This window comes from Pseudonaja textilis, chromosome 2 (genome assembly GCF_049901715.1).
Source record: "Pseudonaja textilis isolate UNSWEBS1 chromosome 2, rPseTex1.2, whole genome shotgun sequence".
NCBI lineage: Eukaryota > Metazoa > Chordata > Lepidosauria > Squamata > Elapidae > Pseudonaja > Pseudonaja textilis.
The window spans coordinates 52,739,058-52,766,381 of NC_141991.1; the positions used below are offsets into that span (position 1 = coordinate 52,739,058).

Sequence of the window (27,324 nt, forward strand, 5' to 3'; positions counted from 1 at the left end):
TTAAATTTTCTTCAGATTATGGTTTCAGATTCTTTTATTGCTTTCAGCTTAATGACTTTTGCATACATCCTGTTTAGGCAATATATCAGAGCATAAAGACCCTTTGGCTAAGGGAAGCACTAGAGCTCAAGCAGACTCTGCTGAAGCAAGAGGACTGACTGTGTCCACATCAGCCATACTTGACAGCTCAGTTCAGACTCAGCAACCTTGCTCTGTCAAGGCTTCATTATCCTCTGACATTTGCTCTGGAGTAGCTTCTGAAGGAGGTGATATCCGTGGAAATTCTGGCCAAGGTGATTTTATATCTTCAGAGTCCTCTTTTACTCTATGCTTAAAACAGTCGTTTTTCCACAGGGGAACAAAACATGTGTTAAAGTGAGAAAAGGAAGTTTAAAGCTTTCTTTTTACTTGATATACTGATTAGATTTTTAAACCACCTTTCCTCCAGGACCTCATGGTGGTATATATAGCACTCTGGGCTCCATTTTTTCCTCACAACATCAACCTGTGAGGTAGGTTTAGCTAGAGAGAATGTCCAGCCCAACCTCACCAAGAAACATCTGCTCAGCATACTGATTCAAAGCCTGTAGAAATGATGCTAATTGTGATACAATTAGAAAAGTTGTTGATGTAAGTCTAACAGCAATTTCACTGACCGTGCAAAGGGTAGGTGTCTCACTTCCTGGTGTTCATTTTGAAAATGAGCCATGAGAGGAAAATCAGTAGAGTACAAATACAAAATGCAGTTAATGTTAAGGAAGAACCAGTAGAGTATAGAGCACTTTAAAAAAATCAGTAAAATTGTCCACTGTAGATTGAAAATATTTGCAACAGGGAAGCTGACTCCTTTTTTATTTTGCTTCCTATTCTTTGGTTCTCTTAAGTCCCCATCATTTCCTGCAGATACAGAACTTTTCGGATTAAACTGTATTGGCCTGCAAAAATGTAATTCAGAAATAATTACTCTTTAAGCGCATGGCATAAATTTTAGCTTCATTAGAAAGTCTACTACATTCAGTAGTAGCACTGTTACCTCTCATGGCATAGCTTCATCATGGTATGGTAGCAGTAGAGTCCTTACACCGCTGCAAAGTGTTGGGATGATTATAAATGGTCACCTCTGGTTTTGCATGTTCTGCCCAACTAATCCTATAAAATATCTATTTTCTTCTGCTGTTGTTTTCACACCCTTTTGCTTATAGCCAATGAACTTACTCCTCTGGGGCAAGGTTAAAATGGAGGTGTGGATGATTAACTAACAAAGCTGATATGACTGATGGTGACATCTAATCACAGCTATTTGTACTTTATAAGTGTCTTTGTTTTCTTCCCTTTATATTCATTTGCAGGCTGGACGGTTTTCCACCAAACGTCTGAGAGAGTGACCTATAAATCTAGTAGCAAACCTCGTACCAGATTCCTCAGTGGACCTGTGTCTTTGTCCATCTGTTTGTATTTGTTCTTTTGTATTTTATCACAGCCCATCTTTCTTTTGTCATCTTTTTCAAAACTCATTTTCATCAATTTATCTAATATGCTTGGCAGGAAGCCCCTTCTTGTAGACAATCACTTCCCCCCCCCCCTCCCTTTTTTTTTAAAGTAATCATCTTAATTTAATTTATTTTGTTTCATATGGAAAGCTTTTGAACACTGCTTTTGGCTCATGCCTGGGTATCAAAAGCATGTGTGGAAGATCTCATCAATTTATTCTATAGTCTTATGGTAAATTCTTATCCTGGACGTATCTTTCTGTGATTTTGCGTTGGAGTAATTTTTAATTTGCAATGTGACAGTTATAAATGTCTGCTGTCCTGATTCCGGTGATACCAAATCGAAACCCAGGCTTCTGTAGACGAATGGTCTCTTTCACACATGCTTGGACTATGAAGACATGCATGTAGCAAGCTGATACAATTCTAGAAGGTCACTGAAGGGTAGAACGTCTGCACAAGGGCTGTATTCAAACAATATACAGTACTGTTTATATCCACTTTGTTGTTGTTATTGTTGTTATTATGTTATTTCTCCTGTCCCTTGCATGTAGAAATGCTGAGAAATGCTCCTGCTAGCTCTTTAACACCATCTTTTCTAGGCAGCATTTCCCCTCACATTGTGTACTTTTGGATTACTTTAAATGAATTTTTTTAAATGTGATTGTTAGGTTATCACACAGTACAATATGGCTTTTATTAGACATTCACCTAGCTGGAGCACTTTACTCAGTTAATTTTTATTATGACCTTATGTGACCTCAGAGATGAAGTCAACAAGCAGTTCATCAAAGCACAGAATAAATTAAAATTCCTAACGCCACTCTCAGAATAGTCTATTGATATCATGTCCAGATGCAACTAAAACTAGACTGTTCTTGATTGTATGATTATACGAATTGGCTATTCAACCAGTTGTCACAAATATTTATTTTTAAGTTTGCTTTTGTAAAACAAATGCTTATTATAAGGCAAATTACTTTGGGATATTTTGGTACAATAAGGCTATATTGTACTAATGAAAAAAATCTAGGCCATGGTTACAAATAAGATAAAATAGTGCCAATATATAGAGGTATTTATATTTAGTTAACATTCAGCAAATTCAGTATTCATTTTCATCAAACTTTTATCATTGGAACTATACATCTCTATCATTATTACAAGGGTACAAATCAAAGGCACAAAGCTACTTAAAATCTATCCTTCTTGCTCTCCATTTTCAATAAAATAATGTCAACATTTTTAGGCTTAATGAAAGGGCTTTTAAGTATTCATAAACATCTTTGTATATGAAAATCATAATATTAAATTTCAGTTATAATTTCAAGATAAAGAAATATAATATTTTTTAATTATTTGGCATATAAAACTTATCTGATGGTTCTGTGTGGTACATGCATGACATATATGCAGAAGATCCAAGTTCAGCGTCTGGCAATTGCAAGGAGAACTGGTGAAGTTCTTCCCTAGAACCTGGGACAATTAGTGCTACAAGAGTGGCGCAGTGGTTAGAATGCAGTACAGCAGCTACTTCTGCTGACTATCGGCTGCCTGCAATTTGGTAGTTCAGATCCCACAGGCTCAAGGTTGACTCAGCCTTCCATCCTTCCGAGGTGGGTAAAATGAGGACCCAGATTGTTGGGGGCAATATGCTGACTCTATAAACCACTTAGGGCTGTGAAGCACTGTGAAGTGGTATATAAGTCTAAGTGCTATTGTACTTGCTATTGATATTTGCGGGCATTTATTCACTATCTATCATACTGGCTAACAGGAGCCAATGATCTGACTCAATATAAGACTCTTTCCAGTATAAGTATGTTCGGAATGATACATTCAGTTGTTTTTGACAGCTAAGCTCTACAGAGCAATTGTTAATGTTATGGTACCAATGTTATTAATTGCATTGGCTTTGTAGACCAATATGGTCAAAGATAGCCGAGGAACTGTTCTACAGGTAGTCCTCGACTTACAACAATTCATTTAATGACCGTTTGAAATTATAACGGCAGTGAAAAAATTGATTTATGACCATTTTTCACACTTATGACCGGTGTAGCATCCCCATGGTCACATGATCAAAATTCAGGTGCTTGGCACCCAACTCACATTTATGACGATAGCAGTGTCCTGAAGTCATGTGACTAACTTTTGTGACCTTCTGATGAGCAAAGTCAATGGGAAAGCCAGATTCACTTAACAACCAACTAACGTAACAATTATGGCAAGAAAGATTGTGAAATTCACTTAACAACAGAAGTTTTGGGCTCAATTGTGGTCATAAGTTGAGGACTATGTGTATTCTGTTCCTCTTGTAAGTATAGGAATCTTCCAGTTGTTATTAAGAATCTCACAGATTACAGGAAAATACTAAAAGGTGAACTTTTATCCCTTAGCGGTAAAATTATTAATTGCTTTATGTGTTACAAAATGATGAGTCATTGAATTTTATTGGGATGGGATTCCAATTGACTTCTGGTGAACCAGCAAAGTCATGACAATGTTCTCCTTACAGTTTATGGGCACATGTAGAAGGAATATAATTCTGTAGGTTACTTTAGAAAGTTAAAACCAAAGTTGCACATAAGAAATTTAAGAAATCTTTTAAAATGTGGAAAAATATTTCTAGAAAAAATACTTAATTTATAGTAGTTTGAGTAGAAGCTGTTCTCTTTTTTAAAAAAATAGTATTTAAATCTGTACATAAAACCTAATTATATGACCATCTTGGCTCTATGTTCTCTTAAAACTAAGTTGTTGTATAGTACTTACTTTAAAGACAGCACAAAGTACAAAGGTAACAGGTCATGTTGGTGGTTATTTATTTTCAATAAGATGGTTAAGGATTTACTGTCTAGTATATAAACAAAAACACAATTGCATATTGTTATAGCAAGAAATTATCAGAAGAATCCACTGAAAAATTAAAACATAGGAAAATATGTTAAATTTAGGCATGGTCTCATCACTGACTGTGACCCTCTCTCCAAAAAGGTCTAAACTAAAATAAAAGAATTTGGTGATAAAGGAAGGAAGGAAGGAAGGAAGGATATCAACTGATTTTCTTTTGGGACATTTATTATGGAGATATCACATTTACATTATAGAATGCTGTTCACTACAGCCTTTTGATTCCCACATGAAGTATAATAACTAATGTAAACATTTATTTGGAGCTAGGTCCAATTTATGTTCATATCAGCAGACATCAATTAATCTAGTCAGATTTTATTGTTCTGGCACTAAAATAAGTACCTTGTTGATGTGCACACACATTATGGAATCTGCTATTCCTATGTGATTGATTCAATCTACCAATAGGTAGATTGAATGTAGACAGTGTAGCAAGAGCCAGCAGCATCTACAGTAAAGAGCTATAATGCCAAAATGACAAAACAGCTGAGAAGATATACAGCTGATATGCACTTGCATCCTGACATTTTAGTATCTAGGATGCAGCATTTGTGTGATAATATCATGGTGAAGGTCTCTCCCTTGGCTAAAATTAGAATAAAATATTCAGCATAAGACTTAGTGAGGTAAAATGTGGTTTTTCTTTCTGTTTGAAAGATTGTCATGTGTAGCACTCAATACCATTGGGATAGATAAGTATAGACATGTACACATACATATACATGCATTGCTATCAAAGTTTGGAATGATTTCGGTTGTGTTTGCATGCAAAGATGGGTAATCTTTCTACCATATCAGAAACCACTTGATTAATCATGGTGGACAGCAGTACCAACATGCACCTAACAATGAATAATACCCCCATGACATCTTCGCAATATTATAAAGGCAAAGTAGGTAAGTTAGATAAATAAAACAGAAAAAGAAAATTTTAAACCAGCTAGAGCTAGACCAATTAATAACCTTCCTGCTGACTTTCTGTCAGAATAAACATATCTCCTTATTTTGTCTTTGTATCCTGTTGTTAACACTGCATTGGATTCAACTGAATATTCTTAACCAAGCAGTAGGATTTTTCTAGCCAGCTCATCAAATAAATAATAAAGAATGATAGGAAATACTATCTCCTATACAATAGAGCTGTAAGCGTCCAAATGCAGTTTGATGATAAGATCAAGATGAAGTCTTTCATTTCAATATATACTTTCAATTTGATGTGCCTTAGTTCTGCCGAACTGGCTCTAAAACCTGAAATAGGAAGTTCTTGCTGCCAATCTATTCTTATTTTTATCATTAACTGAGAGAAATCAGAGGTATTTCATTTACTGGGCATACAGAATAGGAACTGATTTAGAAGCAACATTGATTAGAAATATTACTCTATGTAATGAAAATTGTAGGAGCCAATTTAAAAATCTGCAGTGTTTTATTTTTCGTATCAGTAAATTTCTATAGGCTTTGAGCAGCCCCATTATTTCTTCTTTTACACCTGAACTGCTGACTTTCTGTCTGTTCCTTCTTGCATAATGGTTATTTTTTATTGTTTAAAAATGCAGAAGACTGTCCATCAGAGTCTTTTATTTTTCCCTTTTTAGTCTTACCTAACTCTATATATCTTGTATCATTTACCTTGTAGGGTCCACCCTGAAACGACTATGTCTAGGCAAAGATCACAGTAGTAGTAACTATCCCTCTCTCTTTTATTTTTGGCTTTTTGGTATTTATTTTTGAGCATGGGCTGCTTTGTTTAAATGTAATCTAGTGGTTTATTTAACAGCAGACTGCATTGATGATGGCATTTAAATTATGCTGCTTATGAATTAAACATAGCTTTGCATGTCTGTGCTTTTTTGGGGTGCATGCCTGTTGCAAGATCATCATAATTTCAGTATGTACATGTGTATTTTAATGAAATAAAGCTGAGTCATATGCTTGCTAATTAACTCGGCTTCCTTATAATGTTCTTCTGTGGCTGGCTGACTAATACAGTTTAATAGTTCCTCTCCTCTGTTGAAATGCTTGAAGTACTGAACAGTGGCTGAAGTATAAATTGGGGGGAGCACTTTCACTGTTCTATTTTTCAACAAGCATAAGAATTCACATTAGTTCAATGCACGAGAAGTTTTAAAGAAAGGCATAAGATTTTGTGTAAGTGAAAAAATGCTAATAGTGTTGCTCATTCTGTACATTCATAATGTAGAAATAGTCATCTAGTACGTTAGCTCATTGTATGTAATACCGTTTCAATACAACTTTGAACTTTTCTGCTTCAAATTTTGGTCATTTTGAAATTAGGATACACGCTTTTGAGATAATTGGGAAAAGATTATTTTTGGACTCATTGGTCAATTGTCAGTACTGCTTTATTTTCCTTTGCTACTTAATTGGTTTTAATGCCTCTACCGCAACTTATTTTGAGTAAAGATTTCAACAACAGTTGCCCCAGTTTCAGGATGTATGTATAAATATTTTTATAATTAGATTGAATAGATTTAGTTGCCATGTTTGTAGTCTTTCAAATTATGACCACTTGTGTCATTCATTACTATCATCTTGAAAGTGATTTTTTTAAAAAAGAAGGAAAAGATCAGTCAAATCTCAAAGTACATTTCAGTTCAGAACAGAGTAAGGAGGTACTTGAGAATTCTGAAGAAATATAAAAATTTAATTGGCTGCAAAGATTTTTTTTAGCCAATTATGACTAAAAAAAATAAACAGGCTTCTGTGAGGAAAGAAGATATAATTTATCCTAACTAAACTAATACTCTGAATAACAAAACTAAAATCCCTCTGAATACATATTTAAACATGTGTTCACACTACTGGAGGGCCATTTTTGAAGCAAAAAAATGTTCTTCAGAAGAAGAAGCTGATCGATTAAACATAATTGTAATACATACACTCAAAAGAAAATACATGTCTTATATGTACGTATAATTGATTCTTACCTTTCCATGATGTCTTAGGATCTTCAGCAAACAGCCTTGTAGCATATCCAGATCCTCTACCACAAACAACAATACAGGTTCAGGTACAAGCCAACAACAGTAACAACAAGAAAGGAACCTTTACAGATGATCTCCACAAATTGGTGGATCAATGGACAAACAAAACCATGGGAACTGTACAAGCAAAGCCATCCTTAAATCAACTTAAACAGAATCAAAAACGGCAAGACATGGAGTCCAAGGCTAATCCCATGCAGACACAGAATGAGACCTGTGGAGTAAGTGGCACTCCTTGAAGAGCATTACGTTTTACTTTGGGTCTGAAAGCCATTGCAAAACTGATGTTTGGAGCAGGACATAAGCTTTTTTTTTTTTAAAGAAAAAGCATATTCCATATAAAATCCATTTCAATTCATTGACTACTAAAAATAACTTAAGAATTTTTTTTTTTTATCAACTTGGACTTGAGCTTGACAACATATGTATGGTTCAGTATATAACTTTTTGCAAATTGAAAATTGTGGAAATTTATAATCAGCAATATGTTCACTGGCAATCAAATATTGCTTGTCTTAAATAATTTCAAATAACGTCAATGAAGTTTATTTTATATATTTTCCCCAAAAATATTAATTCCATAGTTGGTATATTGGCAGCTGCTAGTGGGTTTTGCAAGTGACTCTGCCAATAGTCCAATTTTAGAACAGAGTAGTGACAACTGTCAATATGATCCTACATAAATTTATTCAAATTAAGTCCCCTTTAGTTCAGTGTCTTGAATTTTTAGTTTGAAGAATGAATACCAATCAAGTCTGACTAAGTACAGTAGGGACTTCTTGATAAAATGCTTCAGATTTCACTGTAAATAATCACTTTGAATTGAATAAATGCATTAAATTTCATATAAAGAAATATATTTAAATATACCAGAGTGGCTTAAAGAAAAAGATGGGTATAATGTATTCACTTCACCATACTTCCATTATTCATTTTCAGTGCTATAGCTTATCATCTTCAACCTTATGAATTTCTGAATTCATGTAAAATATACATATATGCAAAACTAAAGCCATAATATTTTGGCTTGAACCAATTATCATCTCCCTTCCCTTCCCTTTCCCACCTACAGAATTCAAACACAGTTATTGCAAGCAAGGCTGCTCCAATACTTTTTGAAGCTTGGTGGTATTTGAAATCGAATATAAATTAGATCCATCCTCTTTAGTATTTAAGAATGGGGCAAGCCCACTGGCAGCACTGTAAACATCTGGATTGACCAAGTCATAAATAATGTGCTAGGGCCATTGAATCAGGGAAGTGTACTTATTTATTTATTTATTTGTATTTATGCAAAAATTTGTATATTTTCTGTTCCATAGAGGAGAAGCATAATTAATATATCTGAAAAGGAGGAGAAACATTTAATTAGTGTTATCAAGTATCAACTGGTTTGCTACCTTCCTAGAGTTTATTCTTTAATCTTGGACGCCCTTGGCAGATTATTGTTGCTTTTTTTTACTACCACAGAATCTAAAAAGCAGTAAATAACTTTTCTGTTAAGTTAGAATAACAGAAAACAAAAGACATTGGAAGGACAGGGATGTATTCATGTTTATCCATGAGCAGATAGATGTCTTTCATTAAAACAATTAAATTCATAGAAACAAGGACACTTAAACTTTTCTTTAAATCATAATTTTTAATTAAAAGTTTCATTTACATAGTGTGACTTCACAGGCTTAGGATATTTCATATTAAAATATATAGATTGTACTGTTGATTGAAAGTAGAAAAAGAATGGAATCAAATGCAGCAGTCTGCCTTAGCAACAAGAAAAGTTGCCAGAAACATGGATGATGCTCTTTTTGAATACTACACAGCTTCCATTTCGGAAAACAAAAAGTATATGTGTTGACATTATTGTTTTGTTACAGCTCTGAAGCGCCAATACACACACATCTGGGAGATCAGTCAATACAAAAACACTATAATAACACAAAGGTTCTAAAAATTATGAAACCCACTCAGAGAGAGTTTTCTATGTTTGTTTTTATTCCCTTGTCAGTCAACTAGTCAAATGGAAGAAGTAGGCTTGCAGTTCCCAAGCCTGGGCCCAACTGAGAGTAACCCTTCAGCAACCATAGTTACAATTGAACCGACCCTCCCATTTACTCCCTGATACAGTCAGGATTTTGATAAAGTGGTGCCAAGCATTTCCAAAGAATGTCTGTATTCTAGTGAGATCTAAGAAAAAGAAAAAGCTGAAAAGTACTGTACCAGAGAAAGACAGAATTTTTATTACCGGGTTTTGTACATTCTTACAATATATATATGTGCACATAATTGCTGTGCAAGCAAATCTATTCACAAAAGTTGACTGCATGCTGTTTCAATGCAAATGTACTATTCTTTTCCTTACCATTCACTATAAATACTACATATGTTATTTTTATTCAGCAAATGGCTCTGTTCCTTTTAGCATCATCCTTTTCTCTAAGAAAAAAAAAACTTTGTATATTTTATTTGAAAAAGCTCTTGGATCAGTTTCATAAAATCTTACAAGAATTCTCTTGTCCTGTTTTATTTGATATCTAAAACGGTACAGCTCACACTTCCTCCCCATTCCCCGACCTTGTGCCTAAACAGAATGTACTTTTCCTTGCTTCATTTGCACCAGGAACTTCTACATTAAAGGACATGATTTCTCAACCTGGCTGAAAAGCATGAACATCAGCCAACAGGGATGTGTCCTTTTGTTTTTGACATCAGTCATGCACAAAAGGGGCTACTGTAGCTCACTGTTCTTGGCATCTAATGGAATATGTGTAGAATGTAACTCATACTATCTCATGAGTTCATCAATGGGGACATTTAACTAATATTACTTACCCTAATAAGTAATACCTGTTGAAACAAAAAGTAAGAATATAGCATTTTGAGCTTCTGGAGGCAATTTCCTTGATTGATGGATTAATGTAAACAAAATATATATGATGAGTGTGTGGACACACACACAAGCATGAGTGGAGCTAGTTGGGTAAGATACGGACTTCCACGTGACTGAAAAATGGGGGGGAAATAAATGCAAAGTAAATATAGGCTTGTAGAAATTCAGTGGTTTGGATTTACAGGTATCTGTAGTCCACACTTACGAAGCATGAGACCAGCAACTCCATTGCTAAATGATGAGGTTGTAAAATGAAGAGTCACATGACCACACAGGTTTACAACATCAATTCGGGCAACAGTCATTAAGTGAATCGCAAGTCATTAAAAGCAATGTCATATGACCATGACTTGTGACCTCAGGTTGGGTTCCTTGTTGATTTTGCTTGTTAGAAGCCAGCTGTGAAGATTGCAGATGGCAATCATGACCACGAGATATTGCAATTGTCATACAGGTGTGCTGGTTGCCAAATACCTGAATTACAATGGGATGCTGCAATGCCCACAACTTTGAAAACTAATCATAAGTGGGGACTACCTGTGTTATCTTAGGGGTAGCATAATATTTGAGTAGCATTTTATATTTTGAATGGGAGCGTAGTGTTGAGAATAAACAAAATGAAGCAAGCACCTCAAGATTCTGAAGTTTTCTTTTATGAATGATAAAAGGCCACATTCTTCAGACATATCTGGTTGTCTCAGATACAGATTAATATCCCATTCACAAAATGATATTTGCATCAATCATGAGCATTGGAGCACTGTGATGTAGACATGTGCACATTAACCATATGAAAAAATAACTCATGGATGAAATTCATAGATCAGGGATAGTTACATTATATAAATACTACAGATACATATATGAATACAGAAATCCATATTCAACACCTTTGCAGATCTCAGGCCCTGCCCACTGACAGTGGCTACTGATTGTAAGCCAGAAATAATGTTTGTGGCCAATTGATTTCTACAAAATTTGCATACAGTTGGTAGCATAATTCTAGTTGCATTAAGTCAGACATAAGTAGTTTGAAAAATAAAGTGCGTACATATGGAGATTCCAGCATTTTTATAGCATTGTCTTCCTGTATCTGAAAGAAGAATCATGGTTAATATAAAATCTGGCTACCAAGATCTTTAGGCATAAAGATTCAAAAATTAAAACTCAGGACACTATAAAGACCTTAATTTTTTAATTTTTATTTTTCATATCTGGTTTCTAGCTCAAGGAACCAACAACAAAAAGTAAAACAAAAATAGTGCAAATGTTAGGAAAACAATGAAAAATCCTATTAAAGATAACCCAAATTGAACACAGAAGAATTGGATGGGATACTGGAGGATATTTCTTCCAACCTTCTCCCAATATAAGAATCTATTCCTTTGGCATTCCTAACAGCTGGCCATCCAGCCTCTGTCTAAGCATCTACTGTTGAAGAATTGGTTCTTGCTATTAAAATATTTTTTCCTGATGTCCAATCAAAATCTATTTCCTTATCATTTAAACTCTTTGTTCTTGTTCCGACTTCAGGGAAATCAATTCTACATCATCTCTTCCACAATAATTCCCCAGCTGCAATTCTTGAGTCCCTGATATTGTAAAGCTTTCTTTCTTTCATCTTTTCAGGTAGCTGTATTTATTTTTTTAGCCTTCAAACCTTTTTCCTTTGCAGTCCAGTTAAATATCTTGATCTTTCCTTCTTTCTCTCATGCCTTTTTAACTTTCTGACTTTTAAAAAAATCTTTTCCATTTCCTCAGGCTTCTTTTACCTAGGCCTTCATACTTTCTTATGCTCTCAAGAGCTTTTGAGCATTTTCTCTTTATCTTTTTTTAAAAAATTCAGATCTTTCTCTGATTTGGCTAATACTTTGCAAAATACTGTTTAGCCACTACATAGTTTAGTCTGTAATACTTTATCTTTCAGAGTTTCTCTTTTTCATTTTCCATATCTAATGAAGCCTCTTGTGTTTGGTAATTCCATGACTGTGGATATTAATCATGGATATCGTACAATGGTACTTCATGTGGCTTGCTTATTTATTCAGCTGCTTTACTAGAATTGGAAATGTTGGTGGAATTTAATTGGCATTAATCTGCATTTAAAAGCCATGAGTGAAAATAGGAAAACAGTCATTTCCCTTCCTCCTATGATGTAATGTGTTCTTAAAATGCAGAATCTATCAAATCAGCATGGGTAGTGGCCCAACCATTGCAAATGAGGAATAATGGCTGAAAATAATCAAAACACAATTTTTTGTTCCATAGGTAGTACACTCCAATGAAAAGCCACCTACAGTGTACTGTGTTATATAAAAATGTGATTGAGTGTCCTAATGAGTGTTGTCATAAAGAATGAAGCTTGAAGCCAACAAATCTCTCAATGTTTCTTCTTATCCTGGAGGATTTTTTTCTACGGTATCATAAATCAGTTATATTTTTCTTTGGCTCTGAATTTTATGGAATAATTCTTTGCAAATCAAATCAACAAAAACATTCTGAAAAAAAATCAAATGAGGGTTCATGTAATGTTCATATACAATAACCACATATCATCAAGAATATGTCAGTTTACTGCCCACAGATACGTGATGGATAGATGCAGTCACATTTTACTCCACAACTGAAAAAGTACTAAGCTGTGGTGGTGCAGTGGTTAGAATGCAGTACTGCAGGTCACTTCTGCTGACTGCTGGCTGACTGCAATTTGGCAGTTCAAATCTCACCAGGCTCAAGATTGATTCAGCCTTCCATCTTTCCAAAGTCAATAAAATGAGGGCTCAGATTGTTGGGGGCAATAGGCTGACTCTCTATGCTGCTTAGAGAGGGCTGTAAAAACACTGTGAAGTGGTATATAAGTCTAAGCGCTATTGCTATTTATACATGTGGTCCTTGTTTAATAACTTGTTCAGGGACCATACTGTGTCAATCACAGTATCTCATGTGATTGCCGTTTGCAAACCTGTTTGACAGTTTTCTACAAGCAAAGTAGAAAGTTGGCAGAAGATTGCAAATGGCAACCACACGACATTGAACTTAATGGCATTGTGCATTGTGCGATTTTCCTAATAATGGCAACTATAAGAACTGCCAGAATTTTTATCACTAAACAACTCATCACATGAAAAGCTTTATAACTGTGTTGCTTAATGATGGGAATTCCAGTCCCTTTTACTGTTGTTAAGAGAGGACTACCTGTATAAAAATAAACTCTTTTGAATTTTTTTTAACAGATTGAGGCTAATTAACTAAGACTAGACTCTAGTAGAGTTTTAAGCTAATGTAAATGGTTAAAGTTTATATATCTAATGAGCATCAAGGTTGGGAAAAGACTCATAGGAATAATTGTGGTGGCACAAAAGGCAGGGCCATCTGCCTCAATGAAGTATCATGAGCCAAATCCATTCTGCAAAACAACTTTATCTGTCATTAAAAGCTTTTCCAAATACCTTACAAGGCCACAAATAGCAAATGTAGTGAAGTAGCAGTTATTTTCAGAAGTTCTGACTGTGTTCATTTCTGTGGCACCCCTGTTTTTATATTTTACTGCAGACATAGAGATAGGGTTTCTATACACATTGATATTCTGCAATATTGAATATTCAATAATGAATATTTCTCAGATAAGAACTGTTGGTATTTCCCTTTATAAAGAATTGAGAGAGAAAAATAGCACATTATTCTGCAAATTTAATTTACTTCTTCAACTTAATGTTAGTCAGAAACATATTTTCTTTTCTAAAACCTCTATCTGGATCATGGAGTATTCTCAAAAAAGCAAAAGTTGGTCATGGAGCTATAAATTATTTATCTTTTTTCTACTTGCAAGACTTGATATCTTGGGAGGGGACAGCTATATTAGAACTGTTTTTTCTTTCTTAGCTAACCCCTTCTTTTCTTGAGAAAATTATCTTTATTCCCAGAATAAAAACATGCAGTATTTTAGAAGAAAGACACCAATAAACAATGTTTTAGATTAGTATTTCACAACACTAATTTTGCACAGGAATTGGCTTGTTGGTCTGATCTAGGAATGAACTAAATTAAATGGCTGCTAGCCTGAGAATAATTCTCAATAGGATCTATAGGTCCTGCTGTCCTACAAGTCGATCCTACTTGACTTACAACAATTTGTTTAGTGACCATTCAAAGTTACAACAGCACTGAAAAAAAGTGGTTTGTGATTGGCTTTCACATTCACAACCATTGCAGCATCCCCATAGTCACGTGATCAAAATTTGGCACTTGGCAACTGACATGTATTTATGACAGTTGCATTGTCCCAGGAATGATGTGATCATCATTTATAACCTTCCCAACTGGCTTCCGGTAAGCAAAGACAACGGGGACAGCCAGATTCATTTAAAAACTGCACAATTCACTTAATTCCAGTGATTCCCTTAGCAACCGTGGCCAAAAAAACTCCCCAAATACTGCTTTGCTTAGCAATAGAAATTTTGGGCTCAATTGTGGTCTTAAGTTGAGGACTATCTGTACTTCTAGAAAATCTGCCAAGCATGAAGACACCTTTACCATTCCCCAAGATATTTTGCCTTTCATCTGTGTACTTGTGTGCTTTTTCTGCTGTAAGAATGGGCAGTCCCTAGGTGTAATTATCAGTCTGATTTCATATTTATAGAACCTGGGATTTTCCTCAAAGGAAGCTTGTTCAGGAGTAGGTGTTAACTTAATGGAATCACTGTCAAAAGTTGTAAATCACTTATGTAATTAAAACCCGCTATGCAGATCCAGAGGGACCAAGCAATCCTTTGGTCTATATTTAACCTCATAGTTCTCAAAATGCCAGCTGCTCTCAGTGATCCAAAATCTCTTTCATCTGGTTTAACTGTGCCTGGATATGAAACTGACTGAAGAATCCTGCATCTATATTGAAATGTCTATTCAAGAGGTGGAAACACACCTAGGGGGAGAGACTTTACAATGATTGCAGAGTTATTTAACAGAAGCAGGGAAAGGGTTAACTACTTATTACAATTGGTTGCTTTGGAAACATGCTTTCCATTTTATAACATGTTATAGATGGCTAGTTTTCCAAATTTAGCCATGGGCTCTTTAAAATGTGCATAGCCAAAAGGTTTTCCAGCTAATATCAGCTACTGCTGGAGAAATAGCCATAGTTGATGTTGCTTTAAGGAAGCAGTGATTTGTCACATTGATTTGTTATCAGTTCCTGCAGGGAGAACTAATGATTATTTGAGGGGGGGGGGGAATCCTGCAGTGCTTAAAAATGTATTGTATTCCACTAGAGTTCCCTTGGTGTTTATATTGGTAACATGAGAAGATTAGAGCCCCACCGTGAGAAGGAGTTGTGTGTTCATTTCTGCATTGGCCATTTTGACCAAAGGAGGGAGCATGTCCAGCATGTCCCCTCCAAACAGGGTGAAAGAGATGGGTTGACAATGATAATTTCTATGAAAAGAGGAAACAAGAATTACATCTACATTTTCTTATGTTTGATTTTATAGGTTAATGCAGCAAGAACAGGAATGGGGAAAAAGTGTGTTGTTCCAGTGACTTGTCCACTGTCAGCTGCATTAACTTCTGGAGTTCCACCATCCCAGCCAGTGCCTATGCCAGGTACTCTCCTAACTGGCCCAGTCAAACCTTATGTGATGTCTCTTGGTCAGTATGGAGGAGTTCTCCCTACGACCTTCTTTGGAGTGCCCTGGTCGGGCCCAACTACCCAGCTGGGCATCAGAGGAGGCCAGAGCATTGCACAGTTTCCAGCTCTTTGCCCTAGTAGCTTCCAGTTGTTTCCAGTGCCCCTGCAGAGGCCCTAATTTGGAATGACCTCAGTAGCTGACTTCCAAATGGCAACCATCCATTGCTTAGCTCCTAGGCAATCTGTTTCTCCCTGCTGGTCCCATTCAGGCTCACTAGTTCATTAGCCATGCCCACCTCAGGCCGGCCTAGTGGAATGCTTTCCCACCAATCTGTGTGCTCTTCGGCAATTCTTCCTTCTCCTTCGTTGCTGAAGACGGTTGAGTTTCCACTCTGGTGTTTGAAACAGCTACGTTCAACACTAACGTACTTGAATGGATGGGTAGGAGAATAGTACTGATCTTACAGGAGTATAGTGCCTTGAATTCAAGCTTCTCAGTCCAAACTGGGAAAGTTAAAAATAATCACAACAATAACTGAAAGGTGTACTTTATTTACAAACTTCTTGGGAAAGCTTAACTTTTTTTATTTGCAGAAATACAAAGGTATAAATTTAATGGTGACAGTTTACATCTGAAATTCTTGACCATTTTCTCCTTTTAAATGCTTTTAATTTAACCCGCAGTTAAGTGGAGTGTTTGGTAGTTTAAATCTTTAACCCCCTCTCTGACTGGGGCTGCAGCCCTTTGAGTAAAGCGTAATGAAATGGATCGCTTTGTTGTTACTGAAGAAGTCTGAATGTAAGTTGTATCTCTGTGTTTGAGGGGGAAAAGTGTTATGTGGTCTTTCTGAAGAAGCAGTTGCAAGTGGCAACCTCTCTTTTTCTTTCAAACAGCAAATTTGGCAGGCAGATGTCCTTCCCCCTCTGATATTCAGCTGTAACATTTTTTGCCATCTTCTGAACAATCTAATTCAGTTACATTACAAAACCCTGCATGTTTCATGTGTGAAATATACTTAACCATAATTCTTGACATTAGGACAATAAGATCTTTGTAAGTACGGAAGTCTCCTTGCATGTGATCTGCCTGTCCACCAAATGCTTAAGAGTATTCTCCGTGAAATGGAATTGGCTTTTGACTTGTGCTTCCTTCCTTCCTTCTTACATCCGCTTTATGTTACCGTATGTAGAAGTTGCATCTTCACCTGTCAGTCTAAAGGCACATGAGAGCCACTCACTATTTATTTGCAGGTTGGCAAGTCTTTGTTGCTTTGGTGGAAAAGAATCCCATCTACAAATATAATGGCACACTTAACAGAATCACAGTACTAGAGTTGAAGGCACACTGCTTGCACTTTACCACTCTCAATATGGCAGCGGTATTTTTAAACTGCCTGCTGAAGGGGTGGAGCTGTTTGGTGCTGCTCATCTGTTATTTGTATGAGTCTACTGTACTTTGAGCACTCAAGAACTGTCTGTAATATTTTGTTGGTACCATTGAATACAATGCTGTCAATTCTGTTAGAATTGAATTTTGTAGAACTTGACGCAGTCTTCTGCCTGGGGAGAATACATGTACAGTAAGAGATTTCTGTTCTCTGTAACATGTATTTTTACATTGTTTGAGACTTTATTTTAGATTCATGTATGTATGCTTTATGAGCATAAACACCAAAAATGTCTTCTCACTGTCTTCCCCCTTTTGCTTGCACTGAAACCTCCCATTTGCCACGACTGCCTATTGTACAGCCTGTTTCAGCCCCTTGTATATGATGGTCAGTGGTATAACCTCTCACTACCAAGACAATGTATATATTCAAGAAAAGGAAAAAAATAAACATTTTTGTGCTTAAAAAAAAATGTGTTGCTAAAAGTTTCAGCTGTTAAGGAGCAATTCCTTACAGTTCAAGGTCATCTCCCCCCATCATCAGAGACAGGTATATTTTGAAAGCAATTCATGCCATCAAATGATAGGTAGGATATCTAGAATTAGAATTGAAATATTTCATGCATATGCTTACAATGATACCTCGGGCATCAAAATGAGCAACATTTCAGAAGATGGAATCAGCAAATAAGTTCTACCTACAGACAATATTTTTTCATCAATCACATTTGATGGAAAAGGGCTTGATCATGATTGACTAGTTTTGTTACCAATATTAACTTCTATAATGTCCATAACTATGGGGTATTCCAAGTTTAGGCAGAAAATAGCTATGGAAAGATGTTTATTATTTAGCAAAAATCAATACAATAACATCAAAAAATATAATCCTTTGAACTTTGATTATATATGTTGAACAAGAGAAAAAAAGATGTAATAGGGAATGAACCAGATGGAAGAGTTGTGCCATTTCAGCATATCAAAAAGATTACTAGCATGACACATTTTTCAGAGTTTTAATGCAGTCAATATAATATTTTAAATCAGTTGCATAGATCTTGAACAGAGGCAGATGCCAACATTAAACTTGAAGTCTTCTGGGTACCAAGTAGGTGGTTCTCTATTACTGAGTTATAGGCCTCATCCTAAAAGTTGTGACCTTTCAGAAGTAAATTTTGGAGCAAAGCTTAATTGAGCGGTAGTGAATTCATGTGTCTGTTTATTTCCATTTTAGAGAACTACCCATCATTGTATAAGGCTTATATTAGTGAAATTTTAAAATACGTGAGATTTTACTTCATAAAGTAAAATTTGACTACATGCAAATTTCAACCCATTTCTCTAGTAGCCGAAGCACAGCTTTCAAAGGGCAGATAGATCAGGAATATCTTGACACATTTTGAAAAGCAATGGACTATTGCAATGTTCCTTCAGCAACTTTAAGGTAAGTGGACTTAGCATCCAGGATTCCTCAGTCAGCCATGTTGACCAAGGAATTCTGGAAGTTGAAGTCCACAGGTCTTAAAGCTGAGTGGACTGGCCATGGAAAGGTTCCAAAGGGAGAGTGTTCCCATGACAGGCCAGAGGGCTACTGCCCAAGAATGCTTCCCTGGATTCCCCTGCTATAAATCTGGATGTGATCTCTTTAAGAGGTTGTCCTTTGTAGATATCACATTTTGCTATGTCACACTGAAAGTCTAAAAATATAAATGAATTGAATTAGTTCTTTCTGCAGTTGCACTTCCAGAAGCAAACAACTCTTTTCAAATACACAAATGTAACTAGCTTGCAGTGCATACTGCTGTAATTTTACTTGGGGTCAGAAAAAAAACCTTAACTTTCTACTTGAGCAGGAATGGTTAAACAACTTCAATGGCAACAAGACAATAAAGTTATATATTCAACATTACAATTTGATAGTAAGGAAATGCCCTTACTTGAGCATATGTGAACTACAGAGCTGCGAGACTTGATTGTAATACTGCATCAAAAAAAAAAATAACTAGTATTAAGAAGCATCCAGTCCATATTCAAAGTGCTTTTATGGCTTTGAAAGAGATGCTAAAATTCTATCTAAGAAAGGCCTTGCAAATGTAGCCCACATTCTACTCTGCAGATAAGGAGCTGGCTTATCGGAAGCATTGGTCATAATCACTTGATGTATATTGAGGCCTTGTTTTTCTCCAGTTCAGCCTTAGCCTTTTACATAGACTTAGCATGTGGGTATAGTCAGCAAGTTATTCTTAAAATCAGGGCCAGGAGTAGAAAGGAGGCATTTCTCATATTACCTGGGGAAAAAAAGTCAGTGGCGCACAAATGAACTGAAAGCAATTAATCATTTTGCTAAAAAAAAAAAAGGATTCGGAATTAGTTGTAACCTTTAAAGCATCATGAAGGGCACTGAGACCCAAGGCAGTAATAAGCAGCATCAAAAACATGGGATTCCTGCTTTGATATGTGGATTTGTGGGAAATCATGTTGACAATCGCATTAATCTTAAGCATCACAAAAGTAACATGTGTTGGTCCACCAAGCAGCATATTTTACTCTGCCTACAGTCTTTTTGCATATTGAAATAGAAAAGAAACTAGCAGAAAACTTGCAATGTAGGCTGCTGTTTGGCACATTGAAAATTGAACGTCTATTCAGTTTCGTATCTCTGAATGAATGACAGTGAAATGCTTCATAAAGGACTGATAGATACAATTTAGCTAATTCTCAGATTGACACAGAAGTATCTGCAAGTTCATTATCTCTTCACATTACCACAAAATATGATAATGCCTGAAAATTAATACCATAAGTATAAGTAACTGAAAATTCCTAGATGGGTCCTTATCTTTATTCATAACATGCTCTCGCTTTCTTTTTTATTATACACCCAAATTTCTACTACAGGTATGTAAGAATTTCTGCTACATTTCATTAACTCTTTTGAAAATAGTTTCATTGATGTAGTATCCAGAAGGAAGGATGGGCATCTTATTGCCTGAAATCAAGAGTCTTTCTAATCCGACATAGAGGTAGTCCTTGCCTTACAACCATTCACTTAGTGCCCGAAGTTACAATGACATTGAGAAAACTGACGTATGACCATTTTTCACTCTTATAACTATTGCAGCACCCCAATGGTCATGTGATCAAAATTCGGTCACTTGAGAACTGGCCTGTATTTATGAAGGTTGCAGTGTCCCAGGATCATATGACCACTATTTGTAACCTCCTGACAAGCAAAGTGAATTGGGAACCAGATTCACTTCGCAACTGTGTTACTAACTTAACAACTACAGTGATTGAGTTAACAATTGTGGTAAGAAAGGTCCTGAAAATTGGGCAAAATTCACATCAGCTGTCTTGCTTAGCAACAGAAATTTTGAACTCAGTTGTGGTTGTAAATCAGACTACCTGCACATTATTGAAAAACAAGAAATAAGATAACAGTGTTCCCATTCTGTTCCCAGCATTTGGTATTCAGATATATTACCTCAAAATGTGAAGTTTCTACATATTTCTAATGAAAAAACCTTGAACAATAAGCTAGCTTCCTCTTAATTGTAAAATTTCATGATCATTTGGGATTGAGAATAGAATTAATTTCTAAATTATCCAGCTTAACTTTTACATTCTAGAAATACTGCCTTCAATATATTAATTTAGTTTGTCTAGCCTTTATTTTTATTGGGGATTCTTTTTATAATTTAAAGTAAACCATTCTTTCAAAATTAAACCATTCTTTCTCATTCAAGACTATGTGCAAATTAATTTTATATATATAAGTAAGAAAGTAAAACTAATTTTATTGCAGAGGTTGAAACAATTTACATTATTTTTTTCACCCAAGTCTAATAGATTCCCAAAATATATGGTGAATAAATTAACTTCAAAAGTAACTTAATCTCTGGGAAAAACTAATATTTAAAAAATGCACACTCACACATCCACACAAACAAACAAAAATGTTTTTACTGCTTTCACTTGGTTCCTGATTAGTTAGTATATATTGCTGTTTTGTTTTTTGTTTTAAAGATCCTTTTATCCATGAATTCTGAAAGTAGCTGGGATTCTGAAAGTTCGGAAAAGTTTGATTGTGCCATGCACAGAACACATCAAGCATTAGAGGAGTTTGTAGCCTGAATATTTATCTACAACTGAAAATTATTATCAAAAAGTTGGATATGTTAATTTTTCATTGAAAAAAAGCTTTATATAAAGATTAATGTTCTGTCTCTTTTGACTATGGTTAAAACTGGATGACGGTACAGCATCAATAAACAGTCCTGCATAAATGGCAACTTGTTCCACTGCAGTACTTTTTAATAGGAAAAAAAAAATGTCTATTTGCACATTGTGGGAAAGTGCACAAAGTAATGCTTTTCCTGGTTTCCATGTAATGTCTGAAATGTTTGTACCACTTTATATACACCACTGAGTTGTATATTTTCTTCTTGTCCAAGAAAAGGAATGAAAACTTATTACAGTTGCAACTTTAAAAATTAGGACATGAACAGGCAACAGTGAAAGGGCGGTTAAATAGTGGAATCAATTTAGGAATAGTAGGAATCAATTTAAATTCTACATTTAAAACATATGGTTTAATATGGGACAGAGTTTGTTCTTTCTGAGTACAATAGGTGGTGATTTTGTTTGCAAACCACTAAGGGATTGGTTGTTTTCTTGTAGATGTTCATTATTAAACTATGCAACATCATTAGTGCTAATCTAGTATGTCTACCAGAAGATGCTAAGAAAGAAGTTGGCCTTAAGTACTTATTACACTTAACCTTCAGTACGTTGGATGTGTAATGTTTGTGGTGAAAATATTGTCCTACCTTTCAAGGCCTGTCCACAATATCACCATAAAGGTTTTCTAGAAAGCCTAGGCTTGAATTTAGGAGTGAATCTAATTCAGGATTTTACTGTCCTCCCATCCTCTTCAGGTTTCTCCACCCATGAACAAATTCCCTAGAATGGCTGGGAATAGGACATGGGAGTTGAAACACAAGAGGAAAATTGGAGAATTTGGATGAACCTACCTTAGACCACTGGCAATAATCTCCCCCAAAATAAGATCCATATCCACCCTTAATGGGGCTTTGGAAATGGCATGGATATCAACACATTTGATATCTCTGCTGATCTGATTTCCAGTCTATATCACTATGTCTTCAACTGCAGGCTGCCAGCAGTTTGGCAGTTTGTGTCTCACTGGCTCAAGGTTGACTCATCCTTCCATCCTTCCAAGGTTGGTAAAATGAGGACACAGATTGTTGGGGGCAATATGCTGATGCTATAAATTGCTTAGAGAGGGCTGGAAAGCACTGTGAAGCAGTATATACAGTAAGTCTAAGTGCTATTGCTACTTTAGTCAAGTGTTTACAATTCTCTTTTGGTTTAGATACTGGACCACACAATTCTTTCTCGGGGGGGGGGGTTACTCAGGTGTCAGGCTAGTGGGGCTTATTCCCCTGGAAGTGAGCATAGAAGTCTGACAGTAATATGTGCCTGTAATTCACTCAGCATGACTGTGCAATGGGAAAACAAGATTGCTTGCTTATGTGCTAATCCATGCTTTGTCTGCAAGTGCATAATGTCCGTCTATTTTGACAAAAACATGGAATGGATGGGTCACTCATGCCATTCTGGACAAGTTGATAACCATACAACCTTGAAAAAAAAACCAGGTACTTAGAACTGATTGGCATTTACACTTTAAAAGTAGTATTTCTATACTAGCTTTCCTGAGAAAATGTGTATTTCAGGATATTAATATCAATTAACTCTTTAAATCAATGCATACTTATTGAAATGAAAGAATATTGTCTATTTAAAACCTTTGAAAGTACTCTATTTTTTCACTGGAGAAGCACACTGTTAAGTGGGGAAGGAATTGCACATTTAGCATTGTGCAGAATATTCTATTAAATTTAGGAGTATTAGAACTAGATTATAAGTATCCTGGCAATTATTAGTCAAAGCACAACTTGATTTTTTTGAATTTCTTTGTGGAAATCCGGGTTTTTTTCTACATCTACTAGCCTAAAATTGGAAATGTTCAGGAGCTTAACTTTACCTTTTTAAAAGTCACGGGATTTTCTTGATATTGCCTGACAGTTTATTTAAAAAGTCATTTTGTGAACATACATAATCACCGTCTCATTTACTTGTAAGTCCCTTGTTTTGCAGCATAATCAAAATACAAAAAAAGAGCAACAAATACTAAGCAAAAGACATAAAAAGCCTACTATAAAAAAGAAACATAGCAAAAACTTTATACCATACAGTTACCTAAATTCATATTTTGTTTTAGATTTTTTTCTTGTACACACACAAAGAGCTTGTTCACTATTCACTTGGATGCATACATTTTCAAATACTCCTCAGTGCATTCTGAGCCAGCAATGTGGCACAATCAGCATACAGCAGTGTGTGTGTGTGTTTGTGTTTAAGTTTTTAACCAACACACCATTAATAATACCTCAAGCATTCCTTACATAGTATGCAAAAATACATTAACAACTGAGGCAGCATCATACATCCTTTCTTCTCAGTGCTGAAACCATTCTCTCCACATTCCATTTAATCTCATACATAATTTACCTCCATCATGCACCAACTCTTAACATAATCAGTAACAACTTTCCACTCCATATTCATTAAAAAATACCCTTCTCCATAATTCATTTTATAATGTACTTTCTTTAAATCAAATTCACAGTAAAGTTTCTTATATTTGTACACTTCTCAATGTCCTGCTGAAGTACAAACATTTCTTTTCCACAACACCAGGCTATTTTCAAATCCCCATAATTTTGTTAATGATTGCATCTTCTAATTATTTTATCAGAATTCTGCAAAGACTTTCCCAGGCATACTTGACTATTGTACCCCACTGGAGCTTTAATTTAGGAGAAGAGCAACATCATTCTTCCTATTATCAGAGACAGAGGCAATCTTCCCACATGTTAAATACACTGCACAACCACTAACAAATACATATTTTAACTTTGTTCCCATTAGACCATCTACATCTGTAGCTTTATTATTTTTGAATTCTCATAGTATTAATAACTTCCTTTTCATCATTTATCTTCAACACTTAAATTGTATAGCGTTCGTATGAATTCTTCTCTTTATCATCCCAAAATATTTTCTCACTTTTATTTTTAAATTCAGTTCATTCTCCTTACTTAGCTCTTCCACTTTCTGAAATAAAGGTTTATTTTCATCAAATTCACTCTGTAAAACTAATTTTTTTTCTCCCCATATACACTATTATGCAGAAAACTTTCTCTTATATGCAATTTTTCTTATCCACAACCTCTACTTCATCATTCTACCAAACATACTTTTTGATTTTTTTATATTTCTTATTGGTATAACACCAGACTTCTGTGGCACTATAACATAAACCTTTTCACTCTGTTCAGAGCAGTTTCCACTTCTTTCTCTACATCTACTTTCTACCTTCTATACAGTATTTGTATTTCTTCCTGCAATTTTCACCCCAATCTCTTTCACTTTCTTCTTTTTCTTCCATGTCCATTTTTCTTTAAGATCCACTTTTGATAGTCTCAGCGAGAGGTCTGTCATCTCTCATCTGCCTCTCATCTACCATGTGTATCTGTGAAGAGACTTGTGCTTAATCCATACGGATTATGGATTAATCCATAATCGAAACAAATGTTTTTCTAAGCAGACACTCAATGAACAGCCTTGGATCTTCAAACGACCCCACACAGTTTGTCTTTTCATTTACTCCTTACTGTTACCTAGCAGAATTTTTTTTTTCACATTCATTCAGACTGTTGTGCAGTGTTTTCACAAAACCTTAATTCTTCCATGATCACCATCCACTGGAGCCTAATGTGCAATATATATTGCCCAGCAATATTTCTTACATTCCTATATACCCAAAACAACCTAGATAACACCATTTCATACTTCCTAACATATATTTTATCATTCCAAAATGATAAATTTTATCATGGAAAAAATGTAGGTTTCCCCCTCTATGGTTTCTCAGAAGCCTCTGCTACCTGCTCTTTCCAAGGACTAGAAATCCTTCAAAATGGAGGCTGCTTGGAATAAGCAGAAGTCCTGTCAGGAGGTGCTGTGGAGCTGAAGAATAATGAAAAATGCTACACTTTTTCCGCATGCCCGACCATGAAATGTTGATTTAAATAACTGGAGGACTTTTTAAACAAACCAATACAAAACAAGATGTCTCTTCAAGCGGCAATGTTTTTGTATATACAGTATATTACTTAGACTGTTCTGCCTAATAGTAAGAAAGATGGTAACCTATGAACTGAATTGACCATATTGTGGTTGTTCTCCAGATAAAGAACTGCCCTGTGTAAAAGAGAACACACTTGGGCAACAAAGCTCAGGAACTGAGGTTCTTCTTTTTATATTATTCATATCATGCCACTGCAACTCTGCACTTTCCATACCTGTTTTCCTTAAAAAAAAAAAAGTACAGACCTGTCCAATCTAGGACTGGCCTATTTGAAAAGAAAGAAATTGTTCCATCTATTGCTTCACAGAGTTTCATATAAGGTCATGTTTAAGTCATTCAGACATTTTGCTTCATCCCGAGAACTCCGTGACTGAATCTGGGATTGGTGCAATTAATATTTGATTTCATTTTATTGCCTTGTTTTCATTTTAAAAATGAAATCAAACTGATTCGCTTGCTACAACTTGCTGCGTTCAGCCATTTTTCTCTCCCAATTTCTTTGGGATTTCATGAACTCCATCCATATTCATATCCGGAGAAAATAAAATTAAAAGTGCATAACGATGCTTATACTTAATGATCTCATGCTTTGCAGGGCATTCTGCTTTGCTTAAATCAGCCAAAGACTTTTTTGGGTGAAAAAGAATGACATTTATGGAATTTTCAGCATGGCACAAATGGATGTGCTTGTCATAGCTTGGATAAAGCTTAGTTTTCTTTCTTTTTCTGTATGAATGTATGTAATCATTGTTAGTAATCTTTTTTTGTTTCTGTTTATCCTTTAGATTCTGAGGAAGAGAATACTATTAACTGATACATGGCTAAATTCACCAATAGGAGGAAAAATCCACAAAATTTTATTTCACTAAAAGAAGAATTGATGTTGTGTGCGAAAATCCTGTATACCATGCCCACCTATTCATTTCGATTCAATTTTGTAGCCTCTTTCTAATGTTTTTAAATTTAAATGTGGAAATTCAAACATTATGCAAAAAATAAACTATACTTATTTTGAGAAGAAAGCTTTACTTTCCAAATAATTCACTGTTTCTTTTGATTAACATTAATTCACATGAACAACTACATAATTATTCCACACTGTCAGATTAACCACACTGTAGTTCTGCTTCAGTCAGAAAATGTTTCAGTTCCATTATAGAAACAAATAATGTTCCTTTTGTGAAAGTGCTAACAGCATTCAGTTAATGAGAAGAGCAATGCTGTCTTATTGAGGATGTGAGAGGATCTGGCTATCAGGACAATTAACATATCCATTACCAACATTTTTTTTAAAAAAGCAAAGTTTGGCATTCACTATTGCTGCTTGCAATTGTGAGAGCAGTAATAAAGACAGTCCAATTCTGTGACATCAGAGAAAATCGTCCCTGACGTGCCACATTTTCCACCATCACCACAATTGTAATGCTATTCTAACAAATATGATAGTAGAGACTGTTATTGGAGTTTTAGAAAAACTGGCAACTAAGTGTCATCCTACTGGCAGACTATTTGCTGGGTCAGCAAAGTGGTTTCCATGGCATACCACAGTTAATTCCAAGAAAAATAAAGAATTTGCCTAAAGGTCTGGTTCCTAATAAATCTTAGGATTATGCACCCTTCAAAATTGATTTGGAAGAATTGTTTTGGATTTTGAGTACTGATTGAGCAGTCTACCAGTGAGATGCTTTCTTCAGGCTTTGTATAAACCTGAAGTAAGATGCCTCTATTTTGAGAAATAAATTTGTTAAAGTTAATGGGCATCTTAAAGCAGCTG

At 35.3% G+C, this 27,324-nt stretch overlaps 1 protein-coding gene across 9 annotated transcripts in view; it reads left to right on the plus strand.

Moving 5' to 3' along the window:
* WNK2 (WNK lysine deficient protein kinase 2) overlaps positions 1-26,572 on the plus strand; it is a 105,193-nt gene extending 78,621 nt beyond the window's left edge. For 3 of the 9 annotated variants that reach the window (XM_087923887.1, XM_087923888.1, XM_087923893.1), the window contains 5 exons: positions 78-293; positions 1,350-1,448; positions 6,043-6,087; positions 7,373-7,632; positions 15,788-19,486. In XM_087923887.1, the coding sequence (XP_087780013.1) occupies positions 78-293; positions 1,350-1,448; positions 6,043-6,087; positions 7,373-7,632; positions 15,788-16,102 (935 nt within the window). In that variant the 3' untranslated portion in view covers positions 16,103-19,486. Of the gene's footprint in view, positions 1-77; positions 294-1,349; positions 1,449-6,042; positions 6,088-7,372; positions 9,920-15,787; positions 19,487-26,335 lie in introns of those variants that run through there. The other 6 variants (XM_087923891.1, XM_087923892.1, XM_087923889.1 and 3 more) reach the window with 6 other exon arrangements.
* Positions 26,573-27,324: the final 752 nt, after the last annotated feature.